At 62.9% G+C, this 22,372-nt stretch overlaps 2 protein-coding genes across 4 annotated transcripts; one reads left to right on the top strand and one right to left on the bottom strand.

Moving 5' to 3' along the window:
• Positions 1-592: 592 nt before the first annotated feature.
• Positions 593-9,072, top strand: PLK5 (polo like kinase 5 (inactive)). Of its 3 annotated transcripts, XM_082382020.1 has the most exons (15): positions 593-771; positions 1,430-1,543; positions 1,697-1,813; positions 2,502-2,631; positions 2,752-2,839; positions 2,931-3,026; positions 3,668-3,866; positions 3,997-4,123; positions 4,304-4,380; positions 4,514-4,598; positions 4,848-4,925; positions 5,455-5,611; positions 6,570-6,687; positions 6,770-6,881; positions 7,538-7,626. In XM_082382020.1, exons 1-14 carry the CDS (start codon positions 607-609, stop codon positions 6,866-6,868), a joined length of 1,650 nt encoding a protein of 549 aa, XP_082238146.1. In that variant the 5' UTR covers positions 593-606; the 3' UTR covers positions 6,869-6,881; positions 7,538-7,626. The 3 variants fall into 3 exon arrangements, with proteins under 3 accessions (XP_082238146.1, XP_082238145.1, XP_082238147.1); XM_082382019.1 differs by lacking the exon at positions 6,570-6,687 and having other exon boundaries at positions 7,538-9,072; XM_082382021.1 differs by lacking the exon at positions 6,570-6,687 and having other exon boundaries at positions 685-771; positions 1,369-1,543; positions 7,538-9,072.
• A 2,204-nt stretch (positions 9,073-11,276) lies between these two features.
• MEX3D (mex-3 RNA binding family member D) lies at positions 11,277-20,106 on the bottom strand. Its single transcript, XM_082381589.1, has 2 exons — positions 19,381-20,106; positions 11,277-13,502 (listed from the first exon to the last, which is right to left on the bottom strand). The coding sequence occupies exons 1-2, from the start codon at positions 19,976-19,978 to the stop codon at positions 12,112-12,114; spliced, it is 1,989 nt and encodes a 662-aa protein (XP_082237715.1). The 5' UTR covers positions 19,979-20,106; the 3' UTR covers positions 11,277-12,111.
• Between the last annotated feature and the right edge of the window lie 2,266 nt (positions 20,107-22,372).

Here is a 22,372-nt window from a genome sequence, read left to right as displayed (position 1 = left end):
CTCCTTCTCACCACTGAGTGTCCATCATATACGCCAGCCTCCCAATCCCAGCAGTGCCCCTCTGGGCTTCACTCCCCTCCCCACCTCCCTGAATCCTGCTGTGGCTCCCTAGTGCCAAGATGATCAAGCCCCGTGCATTGTCATATGGGGCCCGGGGACCCACCTGCCAGGAGGAGCCACAGTCACACGTATTCAGGACGACTAGACTCAGACCTCAAGCGCACTCTGGGGAGAGCCCTGCCAAGCCCTCCCTCCCACCCACCCTTCCCCTCGAGGCCTCGAGAGAATGAGACAATCCCTCTGACCTCAGTCTCCTGCTCAGAGAAATGGGCGTGTTGACAGTTCACAGCTTGGCGGGAGGCGCAGGATTGGAGGAGCAAGCGAGCTGCGCGCGCGCGGGACTGGCGCTGGGCTGGCGTGCAAGGTGCCAGCGCCGCTCTGGTCCCTGGAACTCCCGCCAGCCCCGCGTCCCCGCACGCCCAAGCGCCCCCACGCGCCCGCCCCCTCCCGCGCTGGCCGCCCCGAGCGTCTGGACTCCACCCCTCCCCCCTCGGCCAATAAGACGCGTCCAGGCAGCGCGCGGCCCCCAGAGCAGCGCCGCGCGCGATGGTCCCGGCCGAGGCTGCGCCAGTGCGCCCGCCCGCCAGGCTCCCGGGAGGGATGGAGCCCGAGCCGCGGCGGCGGCGGCACAGTTGCCGCCCGCTGGTCTCCGTCTTCCTGCGCGACCCGAGCTCGGGGCGCGTGTACAGGCGCGGGAAGCTGATCGGCAAGGTGGGGACCCCGGCACCCCCAGTCCGCTGGCGAGGGGGCCGGGCCGGGCAGGGGTCCCGGCGGGGCGGGGCGCGTGCGCGCGATCGCGACCGCAAACGAGCCAGCGTGCGCCCCGGCTTTTGTCTCTGCGTGTGTCGCGTGTCCACGCGAGTTTGGGGCTGGCGTGGGTGGACGCCCGGGTCCGCGATGTACCCGCTGTTCTGCGTGCATCGTGTGGCGGGAACCGGTGTTGGGCACGTTGTGCTGTGTTGTGGGTTGTGTGTCTAGGGTGTGGGTGTGCGCCCCAGTGTTCTGCGACTTGGAGCCTTGGTGCGGACCCAGACTCTGTTGTGTTGTCCCTGTGCGTGTGTGTCTGAATGTGTCATAGGTCTCTGCTTTCTGTGTTCGGGCGTTGTACCGTGTGTCCGGGTACTGTATTAGGGTCCGTGGGCTCTATATATCCAGGTGTGGATGCGTCTGTGTGTCTGAGTGTATGTGTCCCTGTGCCTTCGTGTACTTCTGTGTGTTGTGTTGCCTTGGGTATCCAGGTATGAGGATGTGAGCTATGCATCCATGCGTCTCAGGGGTGTGTGTGTGTGTGCGTGTCTGTGTGTGAAGAGGCCTGGCCATCTGTCCCCACACCTGTGTGCCCTGAGCTCGTGAGTCGCCTGCCCCGCAGGGCGCCTTCAGCCGCTGCTACAAGCTGACCGACATGTCCACCAGCTCCGTGTTTGCGCTCAAAGTGGTGCCTCATGGTGGTGGCGGGGCTGGACGGCTGTGCCCCAGCGACAAGGTATGCTCTGCGCATCAGTGCCCAGGGGCCCTGTGACCAAATCGGGTCCGCAGAGACGTCCCTGCCCTGGGGGTGGGGAGCATGCCCGTGGGGGCATGGGTACCTCGGGTATGGGCACCTGCCGGGTGTGTACACGTGGGACCCCGCCCGCAGGTGGAGCGCGAGATCGCCCTGCACAGCTGCCTGCGACATCGCAACATCGTGGCCTTCCACGGACACTTTGCTGACCGTGACCACGTGTACATGGTGTTGGAATACTGCAGCCGCCAGGTGCCCAGGGGGCGGGGCCTAGAGGGAGCCATGCCCCCCCCCCCAGTCTTCTGTGCTCATCTGTGTCCCCGCCAATGTCTGTCTCTCCTTACCTGTTTCTACCTGTGACCACACTAGGCCCACCTGTGCTCACCCTTAATGCGCTTGTGCCCACCTGCCCACCCAGAGGCTCTCTTGACTCACCTCGGCACACCTATGCCCACCTGTGCCCCTCCTGCCCTCAGCCAGGCCCCACCTGCCCACACCCGGCCTCACCTGGGCAGTCCTGTCCCCCTTCCCCAGGCCCGGGGCCCTTGGGGCCACTCACATGGTGCAGCCCAGAGCCCAGATGTCCGACAGGCAGGAATGCCTGTTCCTGAACCCACTTGGACTTAGTTGCACCTTCATAGACCCCTTGAACTCCCTGAGCCCACTTAAGTACACCTGAGCTCTCCTTTGCCCAGCATGTACCCACCTTGGGTTCGTCTCTTGCCGAAAAGCTCACTGTGGCCCCCTTGGCCCATCTGAACTCCTATGTTCCTCCTGGGGCTCAGAGCTCACCTCTGCCTGTCCCACAATCAGCCACATCCACCTGGGCCCAGCTGAATTTACCTTTGCCTTCTTGGGTCCCTGGAACTCACTGTGCCGCCTAACCTGAGCTCACCTGTGTCTCCTCGGCGCTGGCGCTGCACCTGCCGGTCCCCTGCAGTCACTGGCCCACGTGCTGGAGGCGCGGCAGACGCTGACAGAGCCTGAGGTGCGTTACTACCTGCGGGGCCTGGTCAGCGGCCTGCGCTACCTGCACCAGAGGCGCATCGTCCACCGGGACCTGAAGCTCAGTGAGGGCGGGGAAGGGGCCGCGGGGGCGTGGCGGGGGCGTGGCGAGGGCGGGGATTCCACCCTCACGCCATGCTCCTCCCCCTCCCATTCCCCCCCCCCCCCGCACCCCGCCCCGGCAGGTAACTTCTTCCTGAACAAGAACATGGAAGTGAAGATCGGAGACCTGGGGCTGGCCACCAGGGTGGGCCCAGGAGGCCGCTGCCACAGGTGACCGGGAGGCTCCGAGCGGGCTCTCTGGGTGGGCGAGGGTGGGCCGGCTCTGGCCCCAGCCTTCCTGAGCCCCTGTTATGCCCCCCAGAGTGCTCTGTGGGACCCCAAACTTCCTGGCCCCGGAGGTCGTGTCCAGAAACGGGCACTCCTGCCAGTCGGACATCTGGGCTCTGGGCTGCGTCATGTGAGTGGCCCCAGAAGCCCCGGGCCTGGGGAAGGGGGGCAGGACTGCCCAGCTGGGGCCAGGTGTGGGCAGGTGGGAGCGGGCACCGGCAGGTAAGGACAGGTGTAGGCATGTACAGGGGAGGTTGAGTGGGGGCACAGGCAGGTATGAGCAAACACAGGACCAGTGTGTGCAGCTGGGGGGTAGGCGGGAGCACACACCTGCCATCATCTGAGCGTGCAGGTATGAATAGGGCATATGGCGGGATGATAGTTTTGAGTGTGCACAGAGGTGTGGACAGGTGTGTGCAGGTGGCAGGTACACAGGCAGATGAGGGCATATGTACAGGTATGAGGCATATGCAGGAGTTGAACAGGTGTGAGCATGCATAAACTAAAACTGGAAAGGTATATGCAGGTGTGTCCAGGTATAACCCAGGAGCAGGCAGGTGTACAGACAGATGCTGGTGTCTCCTGAGCAGACAGGAATGGCCAGGTGGGAGCAGATGTAGGGCAGCTATGAGAAAGTGGATGTGACGTGGGTACGGAGTCAGGAAGTGTGGGAAGGTGTGGCCAGGTGTGCACAGGTAGGTGTGAGCCAACCCTAGATGCCCAGGATAGATGCAAGCAGGCACCCAGGTTCCTGCCCCCGACCTGGCCCAGGTACATGGTGCTGACTGGCGCCCCTCCCTTCGTGGCGGCACCCTTGTCGGAGATGTACCAGAACATCCGAGACGGCCGCTATCCCGAGCCTGCACATCTGTCCCCCAATGCACGCCGCCTCATCGCCCGCCTGCTGGCACCCAACCCGGCCGAGCGGCCCAGCCTGGACCACCTGCTGCAGGATGACTTTTTCACGCAGGTGTGGGGTGTCAGTGGGTCGGGGCTGCCCTTCTCTGGGGCATCTCAGCAGACCCAGGTGTGGGTCAGGACCCCCAGCTAGCCCAGGTACTCAGGAGCGGCGTGCTGACGCCTAGCTCTCCACTCCGAAGGGCTTCACCCCGGACCGGCTGCCGCCCCACTCCTGCCACAGCCTGCCCATCTTCTCCATCCCCCAGCCTCTGGGCAGACTCTTCTGGAAGGTGGGCCGGCTGCTGCTGCCCCAGCGCCGGAGGCCTTGTGAGTACCGCCCCGCCCCCTCACCTGCTCCTACCTGCGCCCCGCATCTCACACACCTGTCCTCCTCCCTACCTGCTCTGAAATGTCACCTCCACGGCAGAGGCGGATGTCGGTGGCAGAGGTCCCGCCCTGCATGGGGTCAGGCTCTGCCCCCACCTCCAATCCTCGTGCCTCCTGCAGGCCCCTTCACTCCTAAGGAGGCCTCAGGTCCAGGAGAAGATGGCCCTGACCCTGACTCCACGGAGTGGGGTAGTGAGGTGAGGGCGTGGGGAGGGGGGCATGGTGGGGAATGTGGAGGGCATCCTCACAGGGAGGCTGGGCAAAGGGAGAAGCCAGGGGGTCTTCAGGGGGGGAGGCCAGAGCCCCCAACCCCTGCTGCTCCCTCCCCAGGCCTCCCTGTCAGAGGGAGGGGCTCCGTGCCCCCGGCGCCCTGTCCGCCTGCTTAGCCAGGGGACCCTCGGGAGTGACCCGGCGGGTGAGCAGACTCTCCATCCTAGGTGGGAGCTGTGGGCAGGAGTGAGGGTCGAGAAGTGGGGGGCAAAGATCCTGCCTTGCCAGGATCACGTCCCCTCTCCCGGCCTCAATTTTCCCACCTGTGAAATGAGAATGATGTCTGGAATCCTTCTGGGGTGAAAATCAGACTTTCCCGGATGTGGGAGTTTGGGGCGGGGCTGGTTGGAGGGGCCCTGGCCTGTCTGTGCCCCACAGAGATCTGTCTCCCCAGGGCCCCAGGGGAGCCCGAGGCAGGAGGTAGAGGCAGCCATCAGGAGCCTGCAGCTTTGCCTGGACTCTGGCGCCCCAGGTAGGAGCAGCACAAATAGCTGGAGATTGTATTACAGAGTTCCAGCTTCTCCTGTGGCCCAGCTTCCTGGGCCACTGGATTTTCCCAGGGTTTCCATTATTGCCCTTTTTCTCTTCTGCGATCCAATCTAGGATCCCACATGGCCTTGAGCAATTTTTATTTTTTAATACAAAAAATGTTTAATGAAATAAAGCAAAGCCCTACAGTGTTTTGGACCTTACAAGCATTTCAGATTTACTCATTTCCAGAGGCAGCTGTGATCCCAGGGTCCCCCAGTCCTCCCCGCTCAAGGCAAGAGTTGGTTGTTGTTTTTTTTTTTTGGCCACATGTGAGATCTTTGTTCCCCAACCACGGATCGAACCCGTGCCCCCTGCAGTGGAAGCACGGAGTCTTACCCACTGGACCGCCAGGGAAGTCCCAAGACTTGGTTTTCTATTCTTTGGACTTTACTCTCCATCTCCTGTGCCTCTGCCGTCCTTCCGCCCGCCCCTTCCAGGACCCCTGCTCACTTCATTTCATCCTGTGCCAGCCATGCAGGACCCCCCAGGAGAGCAGCGGCCCATCCTCTGGGCCCCCAAGTGGGTGGATTATTCCAGCAAGTACGGCTTCGGCTACCAATTGTCAGACGGGGGCAGTGGTGTCCTGCTTCGGGATGGCACCCACATGGCCCTGCGCCCCACAGAGGGGTAAGCTATGGAGTTCCTATCCCCCTGGGAGGCCAGGCCCTCCTCCCTGCCTTTCTTCATTCACTCCTCACAGATTTATTAAACATCTACTGTGCACACCTACAGGCGCTTACTGCCTGCTGGGGGACAGAGAACAATGCTAAACAAATGAATTACTAAGTTGATTTCAGGTGGCAGTTTTCTGAAGGAAATGAAGTGGGTGAGGTGACAGATTGGGGAAGTGGAGACGACTCTCAACAGAGTGGTTGTGGAAGGAGGGGCTTTCTGAAGAAGTGACGCTCAGGCGAGACAGGAATGATGAGAAAGAGTCCGTCAGGAACAGCCTCTGAGGCATAGGGAACAGCATGTGCAAAGCCCCCGAGATGGGACTGAGCGTGGTGGGTTTGAGGAATGGCAGGGAGAGGGGGAGGACATGAAGTCACAGAGCCTCACAGGCCACTGTTGGGGTTGGGGCGGGAAGGAGGGGTCAGACTCACACTTTTTTTTTTTTTAATTTATTTAATTAATTAATTTATTTTTGGCTGTGTTGGGTCTTCATTGCTGTGCGCCGGCTTTCTCTAGTTGCGGCGAGCGGGGGCTACTCTTCGTTGAGGTGCATGGGCTTCTCATGGCGGTGGCTTCTCTCGATGCGGAGCACGGGCTCTAGGCAGGTGGGCTTCAGTAGTTGTGGCGCACGGGCTCAGTAGTTGTGGCTCGCGGGCTCTAGAGCGCAGGCTCAGTAGGTGTGGCGGCCCATCAGGATCTCAGCGTGGACAGGCCGAGTCCGTGGCTCCAGGGGTCTGGAGTTCAGGGGAGGGGCTGGGGCTGGACGGACAGAGAAGGCTGGTCCGTGCAGAGCTGGTTTCACATCATGGTCCAAGAGACACGGCTGCGTGAGAAGGTGTCCTTGGGTGTGAGGTGCCCGGGACGGAGGTCCTGACAGCTGGCACCGCCCTGTGCAACCCCCCACCCCCATCAGCCAAGTCATCTACATGCCCGACCGGGGAAAGCTGGAGACGTTCGCCCTGAGCCTGCTGGGCGCCAAGCTGGCCGTCCTTCGGCTCTTTGCCCGATACACGCAGCGGCGGCTGCGAGAGGTGAGGGCTGGGTGGGGCTGCGGAGTGTGCCAGGCGGTGGGAGCCCTCGGCCCTGAGGCCCCATGGCTGGGTCTGTCCACAGGAGGGGGGCCTGTCCACAGCCACCTGGCCGGCAGCCCCCCAGCCTCTGCCTGCTGCGCTTCCTGGTGTCCGAGCGGGCCGCACTCCTGCTCTTCAGTGACGGGACGGTGCAGGTGAGTGAGGGTCCCCCCCCCAAGCAGGCCTGTTACATGGCACGCTGCTGGGGGGAGCCCCAGGAAAATCGGAAATAAAATGTGTCTGGATGACAGCAAAATGTCCCTTAGGGTCATCGTCCTGTGTGGTTACCTGTAGCAGCTGTCGAAATGTCATTTTGTTGCACAATCATTTTTAGGTTTTCCTGCGCCGTCCTGGCAATCCCTGGGACATCATAGCCACTCCTAAAACAGATTTCAAACGCACTAGGATACAATACTCATTATTTTTAAAAATTAGTATGATTTTATTTTATAGTAAAAATCCCCTCTCTGTTCAGACCAGAGTACCCCGGCCTGGGCCGGGTCTTAGAGAGGATTGTCTTCAAATGGCCCTGGCCAGCAGCTGTGGAAGCTGGTACCCATGAGGAGCTGCTGTTCCCCAGGGCACAGGCCTAAGAGTAGGAGTTCTCACTGGGCGGCTCTGGGCGGGGGAGTCCCATCTGAGCCTCAGTTTCCCTGTCTGTGTGGCAGAGCCCTGGGCTCCTGACCCTGAGTTCCTATGGGTGGGGCAGCCACTGAGACTCAGATCAGGGGGACCTCAGTCTCCTATCCACTTGTCCTCCGAGGGCCAGGGCCCCTTCTCCCCTCGGACCCAGCTCCTCCCGCCTTGGTAGGTCAGCTGCAGCGGAGGCCAGGCTCAACTCGTGCTGAGTGGTGGGTGTGAAGAGCTGCGGCTCACGGTCTGGGAACAGGGCCAGCCTGGCACCTCCTACCCGCTGGGTGTCCTGCGGAGCCACGGCTGTGCTCCAGCTGCCCGCCAGCACCTTCAGCGCGCGATCCACATGCTTCAGAACATCTAGCTTCCCTGAGGGTCAAGGTGGACCTCTGCATGTTGATGCCCAGGGCCCAGGCTCCATTTCTGTCCCTCTTGCTCTCCCAGAGGTGTCGTCCTTGGGGACAGCTGGGGGAGCATCTAGGGGGTATAGGAGGTGGGGGTCCTTGCCTCGTGATATGACTGTTCAACCCAGACTTGTGTTTGGATTTGTTCTTTTTTCATTAAAGTAAAGTTGACTCTGCAGCCTGCCGTCGGCCTCTCTTTGGGGGAATTTGAGGAGCTTTGGCAAGGGGGCACCATGATCTGAGCCCCCTGCTCTTTGTGGCAGAGACAGGCCAGATTTTCACCAACACAGAAATTCTTACTAGAGTGGGGTTCTGCCATGACCAAAAATCTAAAATATGGAACATTCGCTCAACTGCTGGGCAGTGAGGACACAGTTGTTGGAGGCTGGGAAGATGGTGACCCATGTCATGCCCGGACAAGACACCAGGGTCACCTTGATGTGCTGGACCTGTGAACCAAGAGAGCCAACTGCCAAGGGGGACGAGAGCTTGCACTCAGGACACTGGCCAGGCCTTGGCGTGAGGGAGCTGGGCGCCCAGGACACTTGACCTGCTTCCCCTCCTCCCCACCCCCCGGAAATGCTTTCCAGCTCCCTGACTGAGAATGTGGTCCCTGTGGGTGGTTGTGAGTTTCAGTTATTCCAACTCACAGTGGCTGAAACAAAGAGGAAGAGCTTATTGGTGCCTATTAACTGAGAGGTTGGGACACATGACCTTCGGGCAGGGCTGCATCCAGGGCCTCAAACGGCAAGGTCAGGAATTCACCCTGGCCTGGCCATCTCTCTTCCCGAGGGCTGCAGGGTCTCTGGCCTCACACTTACAATATTCACAGCCCTGTACCCAGCAGTAAGCAGACTCCTCAGGCGTTTCTGGAAAGTCCTGGGACAGCACTTCCTCAGACCAGAATAGGTGACAGCCCTGCCCATGGTTGGGGGACCACCCCTTTAACCATTGCATCTTCAGAAACCCCTCCAGGGGGCTGGCTTTGGCTAGTCTGGATTTGGGCTTCTGCCCTGGGCCTGACCCTCCCCTGGTGGGTCCTTCAGCCACCCAATCTCCACGATCCCCTGCCAAGCTCCTGGGCACCTGGGCCCTTTGGGGCCCTTCTCTCCTCTTATTTCAGGAGCAAACTGACAAGCCCACTCCCTGCAACTCCCCAGAGGCCCCTCAATTCCTTACAGACACCAGGCCAACACCCCTTCTGCCCACCCCTGTCGGGACCCTAGCTCAGGCTCCAGGTCCCACCTCCCTCCCGAGGACGCACACCCACCACCATAGACCCCTTGGCCGGGGGTGGGGGGAGGCCACAGCTCTTCCTCTTGCTCTGGGCGCCAAACTGCAGGGGGGTGGTCTTCATGCCCCAAGTCCCTGCTGCCTCCATAACCCTCTATGGCCTGACTTCGCTCCAGGTCACCTGGGGCCACTGGCGCCACAACTACTCCGCCGCTGAAGTGTGGGCCGGTCCCGGGTTAAGCATTGCCCTCCCACCCACCCACCCACCCATACTGGTTTCCCGAAGCGCTGTAACAAATTACCACAAAGTAATAGGTATTTGTTCTCCACGTTCTGGAGACCAGAAGTCGGAGATCAAGGTGTGGCAGGGGCGCGATCCCTCTGAGGGCTGCAGGGCAGGCGGGAGAGGGGGGATTCTTCCCGCCTCTTCCAGCTTGTGGGGGCCCCAGGCATCCCTGGGCTTGTGGCTGCATCACCCCAGCCTCTGCCTCTGTCTTCACACAGCTTCACCCTGTGTGTCTGAGTCTCCTCCTCCGTCTCTTATAAGGACATTAGATTTAGGGCCACCCTAATTCAGGATTATCTCATCTCAAGATTCTTAATTATATCTGCAAAGACCCTTTTTAAAAAAATAAATTTATTTACCTATTTTATTTATTTTTGGCTGTGTTGGGTCTTCGTTGCTGAGCACGGGCTTTCTCTAGTTGCAGCGAGTGGGAGCAGCTCTTCATTGCGGTGTGCGGGCTTCTCATTGCGGTGGCTTCTCTTGTTGCAGAGCACGGGCTCTAGGCGCGTGGGCTTCAGTAGTTGTGGCACGCGGGCTCAGTACTTGTGGCTCACAGGCTCTAGAGCACAGGCTCAGTAGTTGTGGCGCACGGGCTTATTTGCTCCGTGGCATGTGGGATCTTGTGGACCAGGGCTCGAACACATGTCCCCTGCACTGGCAGGCGGATTCTTAACCACTGCGCCACCAGGGAAGTCCCTGCAAATACCCTTTTGTAAGCTCCCATCCTCAGGTTCCAGGGGTGTATCTTTTGGGGGCCACGAATCAATGCACTCCACCCCCTGAGCCTCATCAGAGCTGGTTGCGTGGACCTAGGTGTATCCCCCCCTTTTTTTTTTTTTGAGCCACACTGTGCAGCATGTGCGATCTTAGTTCCCCGACCAGGGATCAAACCCGTGCCCCTGCAGTGGAAGCGTGGAGTCCCAACCACTGGGCCACCAGGGAGGTCCCAGGTGTATGCCTATTTTACAGATGGGGAAATTCCAGCAGGGCTGGGCTGGAACCCCGGGTGTATGTGGCCCTTCCTGAGACCCACCTGTGGCCCTGCAGCCTGGGGCTACTACTCTCAGCTGGAGGATCTGATGTGGCCGTCACTCGCTCGTGGGGTGCCCTGTCCATCTCTGGCTACTTCCTCTCCATCCCTGTTGCCCCATCAGACGCTCCTGTCATCCCAAGCCCCTGGCCTCCTCCTGGAAGCCCTCCAGGCTGCTCTGCTATGCCCTCCTAGCTTTCCTAGTGGCTTGTGTCCCCCAGACCCCTCATTGCCCATTCCTCAAGCCAGCAGCCTGTGGTCACCTGGCCCCTGGGCTTCTCCCTGTCACAGTCCTGGGCCCCCCCCCGTCACCACACCCCATCCTCCACACACTCCAGAGCTTCCTTCCCCGCCTTTGGAACTTTTGTGGCAACTGCCAGCTGACTACGGTGCAACCCATGGTCCCCCAGTCCTCGACTCCAGGCCAATCCCAATCCTGAAGAAATGTGTCCAGCAGCCCGACGGGCCTTGGTCCTCTGCTCCCAACTAGGTGACAGGGGGACAACACCTGTGGCTCATCACTCAGATGTCCTTCGGGGACTGGGAGGTGTTAGGAGCCATCCTGGGAGGAAGGTTTGCAGACCTCAGTTTCCCCGTCTGTACAATGTCAGGTGGACCCCGTCCTACTGGGGATGGGGTCCCACACACACCGCGGAGGCGAGCTGATGCCCTAGGAAGCGACCATCTGGCACCACCCCCTCCACATGGGTCATAGCCGCCCCCATGGCTGGTTGTCCCCTGGGATGTCAGGTCCTGAACCTCAGGAAAAGGGGACCTGTCTGGACCACCTTTCAGTGTAGCCCCGATGCCGATAGCACCTGGCTTGTGGAAAAGCCTGGAACTGGGGTATCCTGAGCCCTAACTCTTGTATCTGGAAGACGAGGGGGGGAGGGGCTGGATCTGAGCCCTCCACCCCCACCCCTCCCCCATGCCCACCAACCCCACACCAGGCCAAGGGCTCACGTGTAGTAAAAAGACTTTATTAAGAAGGCTTTGAAGTCAAAAAATAAAACTCTTGATACAATTTTCTGAACCCTTAGGTCAGCTCAGCAAATATATAATCAGTAATTTAGCTGTGTAAGATTAAAGGTCCGTTACTTTATTTAAAATAAAATATATTTTAGTTTTCTTAAAATTTATTCCATAAAGTACATATTTCCCTATAAATTCCCTACATATACACAAGAGGTAAAAAGTAAAAGTTTAAAAAAACAAAAAAATTAAAAAACGGTCAACAGAAACCACAGCAGAAAGGGATTAATAATTAAAAAAAAAAAAAAAAAAAGTTCTGTACGCCCCTCCCCCCGCCCCCCTCCAGCCTGCGCGCGGCTTACATACTAAAGGGTAACCAGTTGGCCCCAAAAAGAGAGCCATCCTCCTGGAAGTTTCTGCAGAGGTTGAGGCCGTGGGAAAACAAACACTGTCAAATCGATATCAGCTACGTACAAAAGGACAACCGGGAGAGTTGTAAAAATCGTGGGTTTTTTTCCTTAAAAAGATCACCCTGGGGAGGGGGGGGGTGTCTTAAATAAAAAGTGCAAGCAGGCCTTTTCTCTCTGGTTTATTTTAACCTGTCGACTCAATACTGTCATTTGTTAAGAACTGAGGTGTCGCTGGGCCGCCGGGTCGCCGTCTCCACGCTTGGGACCGGAGTTAAAGCTCGTCTGTAAACACTGGCCACGCGGCCCGCTGCCCGCCGCTCCCCGCCCCCACCCTCCCCTTCCTCCCCACCCGGCCCTGCCCACCCACCCCGCGTCCGTGGACGGCCCTGGGGGCCGCGGGCGCGGCGAGGTGACCGGCTAGGAAAAGATATGAATGGCCTGGGTGGCAGGCGTGCGGCAGGCCGGGCACTCGGGCTCGCTCTTGCCGCAGATGCGGACGGCGCAGTCCATGCAGAAGAGGTTGTGGCCGCAGGGCACCAGCGCGGCCATCACCTCGCCCTCAGCACACACAACGCACTCCCGCGCCAGGGCCGCGGAGGCGGGGGCGTTGGGGGCCGGGGCCGCCTGGGGCTTGCGGGCGCTCTCCGAGGCGCTCGAGTCCAGCGCGGAGCACGAGGAGGCCGAGGAGCTGCTGGGCAGCGAGGTGGCCGTGGAGAAGCTGGCGCTGCTCGAGAAGGACGCCAGGGAGCCCTGCGGGGGCCGCCAGGGCAGGGCGCCCACCGGGTCGGGCGCAGCGCGGCGGGCCAGCGGGAGCTCCAGGCTCAGGCCGCCGGGCTCGGGCAGCGTGGGCGAGTGGCGCGGTGTGCCGGCCCCGCTGCTGCGTCGGGCGCCCGGGACGGGCGGTGCGGGGGCCCCGTTGACGGCCGCGCAGCCGCTGAAGGCGGGCAGGGGTGGGGCCCGCTCAAAGGGCGCCCAGATGGTGGCCGCGGTGGGCACGGTCAGGTCCAGCGCCAGGAAGTCGAAGCCGAAGTCGCAGTCCTCCGGGGCAGGTGGCCCCGCGGGGGCCCCCGGACCGTCCCCACCGAAGGTGAAGCCTCCGTTGCCCGAGGCGCCGTAGGGGCTGGTGGGGTCCGCGTCCGGCACCGGCACCGGCACCGGCATGGTCGGCCCCCCTCGGCCGCCCGCGTAGAAGGCCTCGGGGCCCCCCGGGGTGGCCAGAGCAGCGTCCCCCCGGAGGCCGGCCGTGGGCGCGGGGGGCCGGCGGCCCGGGTTGGGAGCCTTGGCCCAGAGGCCCGCAGCTGCCCCGAGCAGGTCCAGGCAGACGTCGGTGCCGTTGGAGTGGAAGTCGCTGTCGGGGCCGGTGTCGGTGAAGGCGCCCGTACGCAGCGTGATGTGGGCCTCGATCTCCTCGCGCGCCCGGTCCACGTTCTCGGGCATGCCCGTCACAGCGAACACCGGCTCCTTGTCGCGCCCGGGCGTCACGATGTACGTGTGCGTCCGTTGCTGGATGCGCTTGATGGTGGCGCCCTTGGGGCCCACCACCAGACCCACCACGCGGTAGGGCACGCGCACCTGGATGGTGGTCTGTCCCGGCAGGTTGGGCGGACCCTGCGCGGTACCGGGCAGCCCGCCGGCCTTGCTGCGCGTGGCGCGGATCACGGAGAAGTGCTCGGCGGCCGACAGGATCTCACGCTTGGCCATCTCCACGTCCTCCTTGCGGCCGGTCACGATAAAGACCGGCTCCTCCCCACGCACCGGCGTCTTGATGTACGTGTTCGTCTTGGCGCGCAGAGCCTTGATCTTGCACCCTGCGGTGGGGGAGGGGGAGACGCAGTGAGGGCAGGGACCCCTCCCCAGGACACCCCTCCTGGGAGGCAGCTGCAGGGGCCAGCCGGTGCGCTGGGTTAGGAGGCCCCACCTTCGGGCTGTGATCTCAGGCACTCGGCGTCCCTCCCTCCAACCTTAGGCCTCAGTGTCCACTCTGGTCCTGCAACCCCCTGCTCTGTAACAGGGGGATTGTCCCAAAGGCAAGGAGGGACCCTGTTTTAGGTTGAAAGGTGTCCCCCCCAAATCCATATCCACCTGGAATGTCAGAATGTGGCCTTATTTGGAAATAAAGTCTTTGCAGATGTCATTAGTTAGGGTGAGGTCATGCTGGATTAGGGCAGCCCTGAGTCCAATGACCGGTGTCACTATAGAGGAGGGACACGTAGAGACACAAGAGAAGATGGCCCTGTGAAGACGGAGCCCAGGGTTGGAGTGAGACGGCCAGAAGTCCAGGAACGCCAAGGCCTGTCAGCACCAGCAGAAGCCCAGGGAGAGGCTGGAACAGATTCTCCCCTGGAGGGAGCATGGTCCTGCCGACACCCTGATTTCCACCCTGCACAACTGTGAGGGTTCATTTCTATAGTTTCAAGCCATCCAGTTCATTGTACCAGACCTAGGACACTAATGCAGACCCTCTGACGCCAACTCCCCGACAGGAGGGGAAACTGAGGCTCGGATTGTGGAAATGGCCTACGACTTCTTCCTGACCATGTGACCCTCCCCCAAGAGCAGATCCTGGGTCCCGTATCAGGACACCTCCAAAGGCCCTCAGTGGTCCCAGCCTCTGAGGGGAAGCTCGGGGACACGGCTTTGTGGCTTCACCTTTGCTGCCTGGGCTGGACTGAGGGGCTGACCCTGCGGAAGGGGGCCAAGGTGTCTGTGGGGGAGAGGGTCAGTCGAGAAGGTTCTTTGACTGGGCGCCTCTCCCACCACCTAGGCGGCCCTCCCGAGGTCGACTGGAAGCTGCCCCTGAGACATCTAAACACCAGGTGTGGCCGGCCCGGGGCCCTGACACCCACACCCCCGCCCAGGGGCCTTCTGACATATCTTGAGTCTGGGCCCAGGAGTCTGGGAGGACCCCCCCACCCCCAAGTTCTGGGGAGGCCAGAGGGACACAGGGATATTGTTTCAGTGCAAACAGAGGGCGGCATTGAGCGGAATAACAGTGTGGCTAACTTCTCAGCGAGGGAAAATACAAAGTTAGCGGGACGAGCTGTCTGCCTTCAGCCGAGGAAGTCAGAGACATGGGGCCTGGGGCGGGGGCAGCCTCACCCCCAGCGCAAAGAGGGCAGCAGCCCCCCATCCACGGCTGAATAAAAGCGGGCCAACTGAGTGGGGGTCTGAAATCTCCCAGGGAGACACTGCTTTCCTCCCATCTCCTGGCCTCGCCTCCTGGCCCCCAGCCATCCCCTCTGCACGCGGCATCCTCCCCATTGGTGGCTCCATGGCCTCACTGGCAACCCCAAAGGCACCCTGACCTGGGCTGCCTCCACTCCTGCCTGGACGGTCTCCTCCCACTCGGCTGGGGAGGCCCCTCCTGCAGTTCCCCTGCGCCTGACCTTTCCCCTCTGTCACGTCATCCTCCCTGCTGCACCCCACCGTCCTCTCCCTTCTCTGCATCACATCCCAGCCCGGCACCCCCTCTTCCGGGAAGCCCGCCCTGACTATGCTGGGCCAGGCCCCAGCACACACTTCTCAGAGTTTCTCCTCACACCCCAAGTCTGACTTTCTGGACTCCCCGAGGCTGGGGGACTGTGCTGTAAGGGCCGGTGGACTGGGGATTGCCCTGGGCACTCAAGGGACCGTCCCATGCCTCAGTTTCCTCACCTGCCAAAGGAGGGCAGAAACACACCCAGCCTCACAGGTTTGGGGAAGGACCCGACCGGCCACGGACTGGAGAGTGGCCCCAGACCAGTGTCTGTCCTCATGGGGGAGCCTCGGTGGGGAAGGGACCCCTGGGCAGGTCAGGGCTGGGGAAGGACCCTGCAGCTTCCCGCTTGCCGGCCCCCATCCTGCCCTGACCCAGAGAGCAGCCTTGGATGGAGCCCTCAGTGGCCAAGTAGAGCCCAATTAACCATACAAACTTCAGCTGTGACATCCACTATCCCCCAAACCCCACCCACGCTAGGACCCTGAGAGGTGGCAGAGCTTGGGGGGGTGGTGGGTGGAACTGCACAAGCCAGGAAACTGGGTCTCCAGGAGTGACCCTGGGGGCTACCGCCAACTGGTGGGTGCAGCAGAAATGCAGCTTCCAGGGCCCTGCCCCAGGATTCCAACTCAGAGAACCAGGGAAGGTGGCTGACTGCCCCAGGCCCCAGCAGGCCCCACCCCGTGGCAGCCGGACACTCCCCCAGAGGGGCAAGGCCAAAGGTCCCCGTGGGGAGCCTAGATGCAGGCAGCCCTGCTTCCCACTGCTCATGACCCTGTACTGGGGTCCAGGCACCCCTGCACTGGGCACTCAGGGAACCAGGCCACACGGGCTCTGCCCCAAAGGAGCCCATGCGGGTGACCACAGGCCACTTTTATCAAGGGAACCTCAAGGCCGTGTGTGGGGAGCTGAGGGGCCGCCCTGGGAAGGAGGCTGCGTGCCAGGGGAGCACTGCTGGCTAAGGGGACAGCAGGGACAGAGTTCCAGCAGGCCAGGGCTGAGACAAGTCAGCCTGATATACTGCCGCTCCCAACCCAGCGGAGTGCTGTCCCCAGGGCGAGGCTGAGTCACAGTAGGGTGTCTGGGGGCAAAGCTGGCTCACCTGTGAAACAGGGCCAGGGAAAGCCCCGTGCAGGCACGGAAGGGTGTGACCCGCCACCCAGGGGCCCCGTTCTTCCTACGACCCGCGGTGGGTAGGTAAGAACATCAAGGCAGGGGTCCCCGACAGGCCTGCAGTGTCCCGCAGGGGTGGGGCCCCACACAAGGGAGAGAACAGCGAGTGAGGGATGACGGAGGGGACCCTGGCTGGCTGGCAGGTCATTCGCTCCCGGCTGTGAGCCGAGTGTGCTGCAGACCCAGGCCTGGCTCTGAAGACCCAACCCCGGCCACCCCACCCACGGCCATGCTGCCAACTGGGGCAAAGGCAGCAAGGCGGGGGGCGCAGGGGAGGGTCTTGGAAGGAACTGGGCGCCAGCCCCCCCGACATTTGACGACCAGCTGGGGTGACAGGCTCTCCACCGGCCCTTCTGAGTTTCCACTTTTCCTGTTTGTGGAAGGGGGCCACCTCCCCATCACCCCCAACCCAGGAGCTTTGGAAGGTGGAAGGTTCTCTCCTGACTCACCCCTGCTCCCTGCAGGGCAGGAAGAGCCAGGAGACTAGGGTTCATATCTGGGCCCTGCCGACCGGCTCTGGCAGCACCTCCGCTCCTGCAGCCTCTCCCTCCCCGCCTGTGACCTGAGGCTGCAGGATCCTCGCTGGCGGACACCTCGGGGCAGGTTGAGGCTGCCTCTCAGTGGGTCCAGGGCACCTTCTGGGCCCCTCAGCCTCTGGGAGGAGAGAGCAAGGCAGGGGCTATAATCTCCTGCCCTGTGCCCAGAAGGTGCATGGACCCATTTCAGGGCTGAGAAAACCGAGGCTCACAGAGCAGCAAGGGGGTGTCCAGGAAAGGGCGAGCCCGGGTCTGTGGCTCTCGTCAGCATAGGAGGTTGGGCAGGTGAACCCCCTGACTCTGCACTCCGGAGAAGGGGGTGGCCGTGGGCCTGGGGTCAGACAGAAAAGGATAAGTTCAGGGTAGGCCACGCCCCCTGCCCTAGGGACAACAGAGCAGTAAGAAGGGACAGGTTCCATGTCCAGGGACCCACAGGGTGGACAGGGGGGTGGGTAACCGGAGGAAGGGCACAGAGTCTCCCAGGCTGTGCTTGAGAACTGGTGGCAGAAGCTGGGAGCCACAGATGCTTCTAGAGTGGGGAGACACAAGGGCTGCTGCAGCTGCCAACCTGTCCTGGCATTCGTGCTCCCCTCCCTGGTGCCCTGCACCCCACTCATGGGGTGGCTACAGTGTGCTGGCCCGGTGCTGGGCTGAGAACCAGCATCTTGCTTGAGAATTCTCACAACAAGGGAGGTGCTCTCCCACTGTCACAGAGAGGGGCTCTTGTGCTCAGAGCCACAGGGCCACCCTAGTCTGCAGGAAGAGCTGTCAGGGCCCAGGGACCCCCAGAGCCTGCCTTGCTGTCTGCCATCCGCAGGAACCCAGGCTGATATCCTGGGTACCAGCGGGTACCAGAGGGACACGCGGTACCAGAGGTCAGCGTGGAGCCTGGCCACCCAGCCACCCGACTGCTCAGCATGTAGGCCAGGGATCGGTGCCTCCTGCTCGCGGCCCGCACCCCCGGGGGGCTGACACGCACAGTCACATGGGACTCGTCCTCAGGCTCCACCACCGAGAGGATCAGTCTCATGACCTCGGGTGACAGCCCCCAGCCTCGGTCTCCACAGGCTCCTGGACACTCAGCAGGGAAGCAGCTGTCTTGTTACAGGTCCCAGTGAGGTTACTGGGGACAGGGGCGGCAGGGGGTGATGTCCTGAATAGGAAGGGGGCAACCGGGTGGCAGAGGGGAAACGTCCGGTCGTGGTCTCGTGGTGCCTGCCGGTAGCCGCAGGGTCCAGAGAACGGTTTACGGGTCCCCCTCCCCCCGGCTCCCATTCCTAAGAGCGGGTCCCCGGGCCCAGCACCACGCCTTGTCCTCCTTGTGTCCGCACATGGGGAGGACAAATGAATGACTGGAATGTACCTGCGCCCGAAGCCAGAGGGCTTGCCACCCCATGGCCCCACCCACCCGCAACTACTAGAGAGCGGTGTCCAGGGCATCCCTGTGGTCCTCTGCTCGTGACAGTTAGGGCGACAGGTCACCTTGTGACTCAAGCCCCCCACACCCTTCTCTAGCTCCTGTTACCGAGGATCCAGAGGCAGGGACCCCTAGCCCCACCTCAAGCCCCGCCCAGGCCCCACCCCAAGTTCTAGAACCTGGCTGAGCAGCAGGGAGCCCGGAGGTGCGGGCAGGAAGGCAGGAAAGTTGAGGCTGGTGGGCAGGCAGCTAACAGGGTGGGTGGGTGTGTGCTGGGCCGGGCACTGCCCACCACCCTCCAGCCCGCCCGCCCCGCAGCTCCAGGGCCAATGAGCGGCCGCCGGCCTGATGTCACCCTGCAAATCTCAGCCTGGCTCTCTAACAAAGAGAACAATGGGGCAGCCACAGGGACACTCCGACAATGCCGCTCCGGGACCCGCACACCCTGGGTCTGCTGCTGGCCACCTGGCCAGGGGAGGGCTGTGGGGCCGGACCCCAAAAGCGGCTTTTACAGGGGGGTCCTTGTGCATCCCCCAAATCCCTGACTGGGGGCTGAGAGCCCTGTAGGGATCTTCTCTCATCCCGTCCTGCTCCCCATCCCCAACAGGGTGCCCAGGCTGGCAAGTCTCGATGCACCCTCTTTGTGCCGCCAAACTTCTCTCTTGACACTGCCGGAGCGCCCCCGCCCCCAGCCCCAGCGACCCCCCAAGCCCTAGCGAACCCGCCCCGTGCCAGTTCTGGGTGTGGAGCGGGCACTGCCCAGTCCGGTCCCTTTATCCCCGGGATGCCACCGCTGGCGGCCCAGGGCCCGGGCAGTGAGCTGCACGCAGGGGCCTTTCCCGGCTGCAGGCGCCCAGACAAAGGCGGCAGCGGGGCCGGAGCGCCGAGGGGAGGAGCGCGGGCTGCGCCCAACTTTCTCCCGCGGCCAGCGGCAGGACAAAGGCACACAGGCGGCCACCGAGGCCCGAGCCCACGCGGGGCGTGGCCGGGGTCTGGTGTCCAGCCGCGGCCTGGGCTGGGTGGCCCCTCCCGGGGTGAGCCGCGCGGGGACCCCCGGGGAGGCGCGCCCGACGGCGGCCACTCACCCTGGCGACCCACGATCTCGGCGACGTGCTCGGAGCTGGGCACAGGCACGCACTCGGTCATGTTCACGCTCTTCTTGCGGCTGCCGATTACGCTCATCTGCTCGGCCAGCAGCGTCGGGGGACCCAGGGCCGCGGGGTGGGGCGCGAAGCCCGCGAACACGTCGGGCGGCGACGGCCGAGGCGGCGGCGGGGGGCTCACGTCGGGCTCCAGCAGTGGCAGCGGGCCGGGGGCCACGGCCACCCCGGGCGCGCCCGCCTCGGGCCCGTCGGGGGGCGCGGGCTCCGCCGCGGCCCCGCAGTCTGAGCCTCCCGCCGCCGCTCCGTCCCTGCCGCCCGCGGCCGCCCCCTCCTCGTCCTGGTCGCCCGCGCCCCCCAGACCGAGCCCCGAGAGCTGGTCCAGGGCCAAGCGCAGCGCGGCGGCCGCGTCGTCGGGCTCGGGCGGCGGCCGGGGCGCGGGCGCGGCCTCCTCGGCGCCCTCGGGCGGGGGCGGCGGCGGCGGCGGCGGGGGGCCCGGGCTGGGGTCCCCGCCGACCGCCGCCCCGGGTCCGCCGCTGCGCTTGCCTCCGCCGCCGTCGGGCTGCCCGGTGGAGCTGGGCATGGCGGCACTACCGCTCGGGCCCGCGCTCCCGCCTCTCGGCCGCCGGCCGCCCCCGCCGCCGCCGCCCGCGCCGCCGCCCTCCGCCTCTGGGAGCTCGGCCGCCGGCCGCCGGCATCCAGCGGCGGGGCGGGGCGGCGGCGGGGCTGCTCGGGCGCGGGCGGCGGCGGCGCGGCGCGGCTCTGCTTGCTTCTAGGCGGCGGCGGTGGCGGCTCCTCGGCGGCGGCGGCGGCGGCGGCGCGGCGGCGGCGGCGCGGACGCTCCTTCCCTCCGCCCTCCCGCCGCCTCCCTCCGGCCGCCGGCCGCCCCGCCCCGGCCCCGCCCCCGTGACGCGGCTGCCGCCAACAATGGGGCGCCGGGCAGGGCGCACGCGCGGGGCGGGCGGGGCGGTCACGTGGCGTGGGCCCCCCCCACCCCCCCCCCCCGCCACAGGCTTTGGGGCGGGCCGGGCGCGGTGGCACGTGCGGGCGCGGCCTCAGGTAGGTGCCCGAGGCGGCCCGGGCCCTGGGGGCGCGAAGGCGCCCCGCCCCAGTCCTCGCCTTGGGGCCGGTGTCCCTCCCCCGAGGCCCCTAGCGCCGGGGCTGGCCTCCAGACTCCGCCTCCCTTCCCCCGCGCGATTCCCGCACGCACCTGGCCCCTAGGGCCCCCCCGGGAGGTCACGGGCACCCACATTCTCCATCCCCAGAGTGTGCCCCGAGCCGAGATCGCGCCACGTGGTGGTGCTTCCCGGCTTGGGCTGGTTTCTACCCGCCAGAGCCCTCGGACGTGAGCACCGCCCTCTAATGCTCAGAGAGCAGCCCAGCGTGCCCACGCCTAAAGCCAGCCTGTCCCGGTGGCCCTTCCTCCAGCGGCCTTTCAGGGCCTTCTTTTTTCCTTTGGGGCGAAGGAGCCGTCCGGTTTCCCCCTGTGGGATTTCTTTTGGTGAATGGATGGGCTGGGATCGACCCCACCCAGGTCGTCCTACCGGGTCTCCGAGGGGACCTGGGCCCTAGTCCCTGCTTGGCTGCGGGACCTCAGGCCAATTGCATGGGCTCTTTGGGTGGGAGAGGGGGCGGCCCGCCCCTTTTGTCCAGCACTGGCCTCTCACCTGGTCCACTGCCATCCTCACCCGACCTGGGTACCTGCCCCCCACCCCATGGAGTCCTTCGGCCGCAGCTGTCCACGACTGGATGGCCCAGAGTTCGTCACCGTTCTTGACGAACTCTGTCTTCCCTGGCAGGTGCCCCTCCCCCTCTCTTAAGGGACCCCAGTTCCTCTCTTAAGGTCTTGGACTTCTCTTTTGTGTGCTTGAATGCTCGCTCGGAAGTATTAATTACTTCATCATAACTTATGTTCAGGGACTTCCCTGGTGGCGCAGTGGTTAAGAATCCGCCTGCCAATGCAGGGGACACTGATTCCAGCCCTGGTGGGGAAAGGTCCCACATGCCGCGGAGCAACTAAGCCGGTTCGCCACAACTACTGAGCCCCTGCGCCTAGAGCCTGTGCTCTGCAACAAGAGAAGCCACCGCAGTGAGAAGCCCGCACACCGCAACGAAGAGTAGCCCCCGCTCGCCGCAACTAGAGAAAGCCCGCGCGCAGCAATGAAGACCCAAGGCAGCCAAAAATAAATAAATAAATTTCTTAAAAAAAAAAAAGGAGGAAGGGGAGAAGCATCATAAATAACTTTAGAGACATGGAGGAAAATGCCAGAAGCCACCAAAACTGCTGAAAGGGGGTCTGGTCCAGGGAGCATGGGGCTGGGCATGGCTATTTTCCATGATGGGGATTTTAGTGATTTTTTTTTTTTTTTTTTTTAGCTACACATATATTAGTTTTTAAACGTGTTGAGGCAACACTGTGATGAAAACACCACGGCCAGTGAGGCTCCGTGGGGGCCTGGGTCTGAGCTCGGCTGCTGGGTGCCCCTCCGGCACTGCCCAAGGCGGTGTGCAGTGGTGCCTCATCCAAGGTCACGTTTTGAGAGAGTAATAGTCAAGGAAAAGAACTTTGTTGCCAAAGAATATAAAACCACAAAACTGCCTTCCCTGCACCATTTCCACTTTCAGTCTTCCCCCTCCAGTTATTAAAATGTGCTTGTGGCAGTTGATTTTGGAGTGGGCTCATGGTTACTTTTGTGAATTGGGTTGGGTTTGAAATAGAATTTACACGCAATGAAAGGCACCTGCTTTCACTGCCCTGTGCGTAAGCTCTTCCTGCCCAGATGAGCGGCTACAGGACCCAGTTGGCTCTCCCCTCTCTGTCGGTCACCTGGACCAGTTTTGCCTCCTCTGGGGCTTCATGTAAACAGAATCGATTTTCTGTTTTTTTTTCTTTTTGGCTGTACCGCGGCACATGGAATGTCCCTGACCCGGGATCGAACCTGTGCCCCCTGCAGTAGAAGCTCAGAGTCCTAACCAC

The sequence above is a fragment of the Balaenoptera borealis genome, assembly GCF_965194805.1.
Source record: "Balaenoptera borealis genome assembly, chromosome: 2".
NCBI lineage: Eukaryota > Metazoa > Chordata > Mammalia > Artiodactyla > Balaenopteridae > Balaenoptera > Balaenoptera borealis.
The sequence above is the reverse complement of the archived record's forward strand: the minus strand, read 5'-3'. Positions and strand labels throughout refer to the sequence as shown.

Bases quoted from the DNA above. Each gene is read 5' to 3' on its own strand.
- PLK5 (XM_082382019.1), top strand. From the start codon at position 607: ATGGTCCCGGCCGAGGCTGCGCCAGTGCGCCCGCCCGCCAGGCTCCCG. The intron at 772-1,429 runs GTGGGGACCCCG...CCTGCCCCGCAG, and splicing joins GCGGGAAGCTGATCGGCAAG to GGCGCCTTCAGCCGCTGCTA. The intron at 3,027-3,667 runs GTGAGTGGCCCC...GACCTGGCCCAG, and splicing joins TGGGCTCTGGGCTGCGTCAT to GTACATGGTGCTGACTGGCG.
- MEX3D (XM_082381589.1), bottom strand. From the start codon at position 19,978: ATGCCCAGCTCCACCGGGCAGCCCGACGGCGGCGGAGGCAAGCGCAGC. The intron at 13,503-19,380 runs GTGAGTGGCCGC...CCCCCACCGCAG, and splicing joins CGAGATCGTGGGTCGCCAGG to GGTGCAAGATCAAGGCTCTG.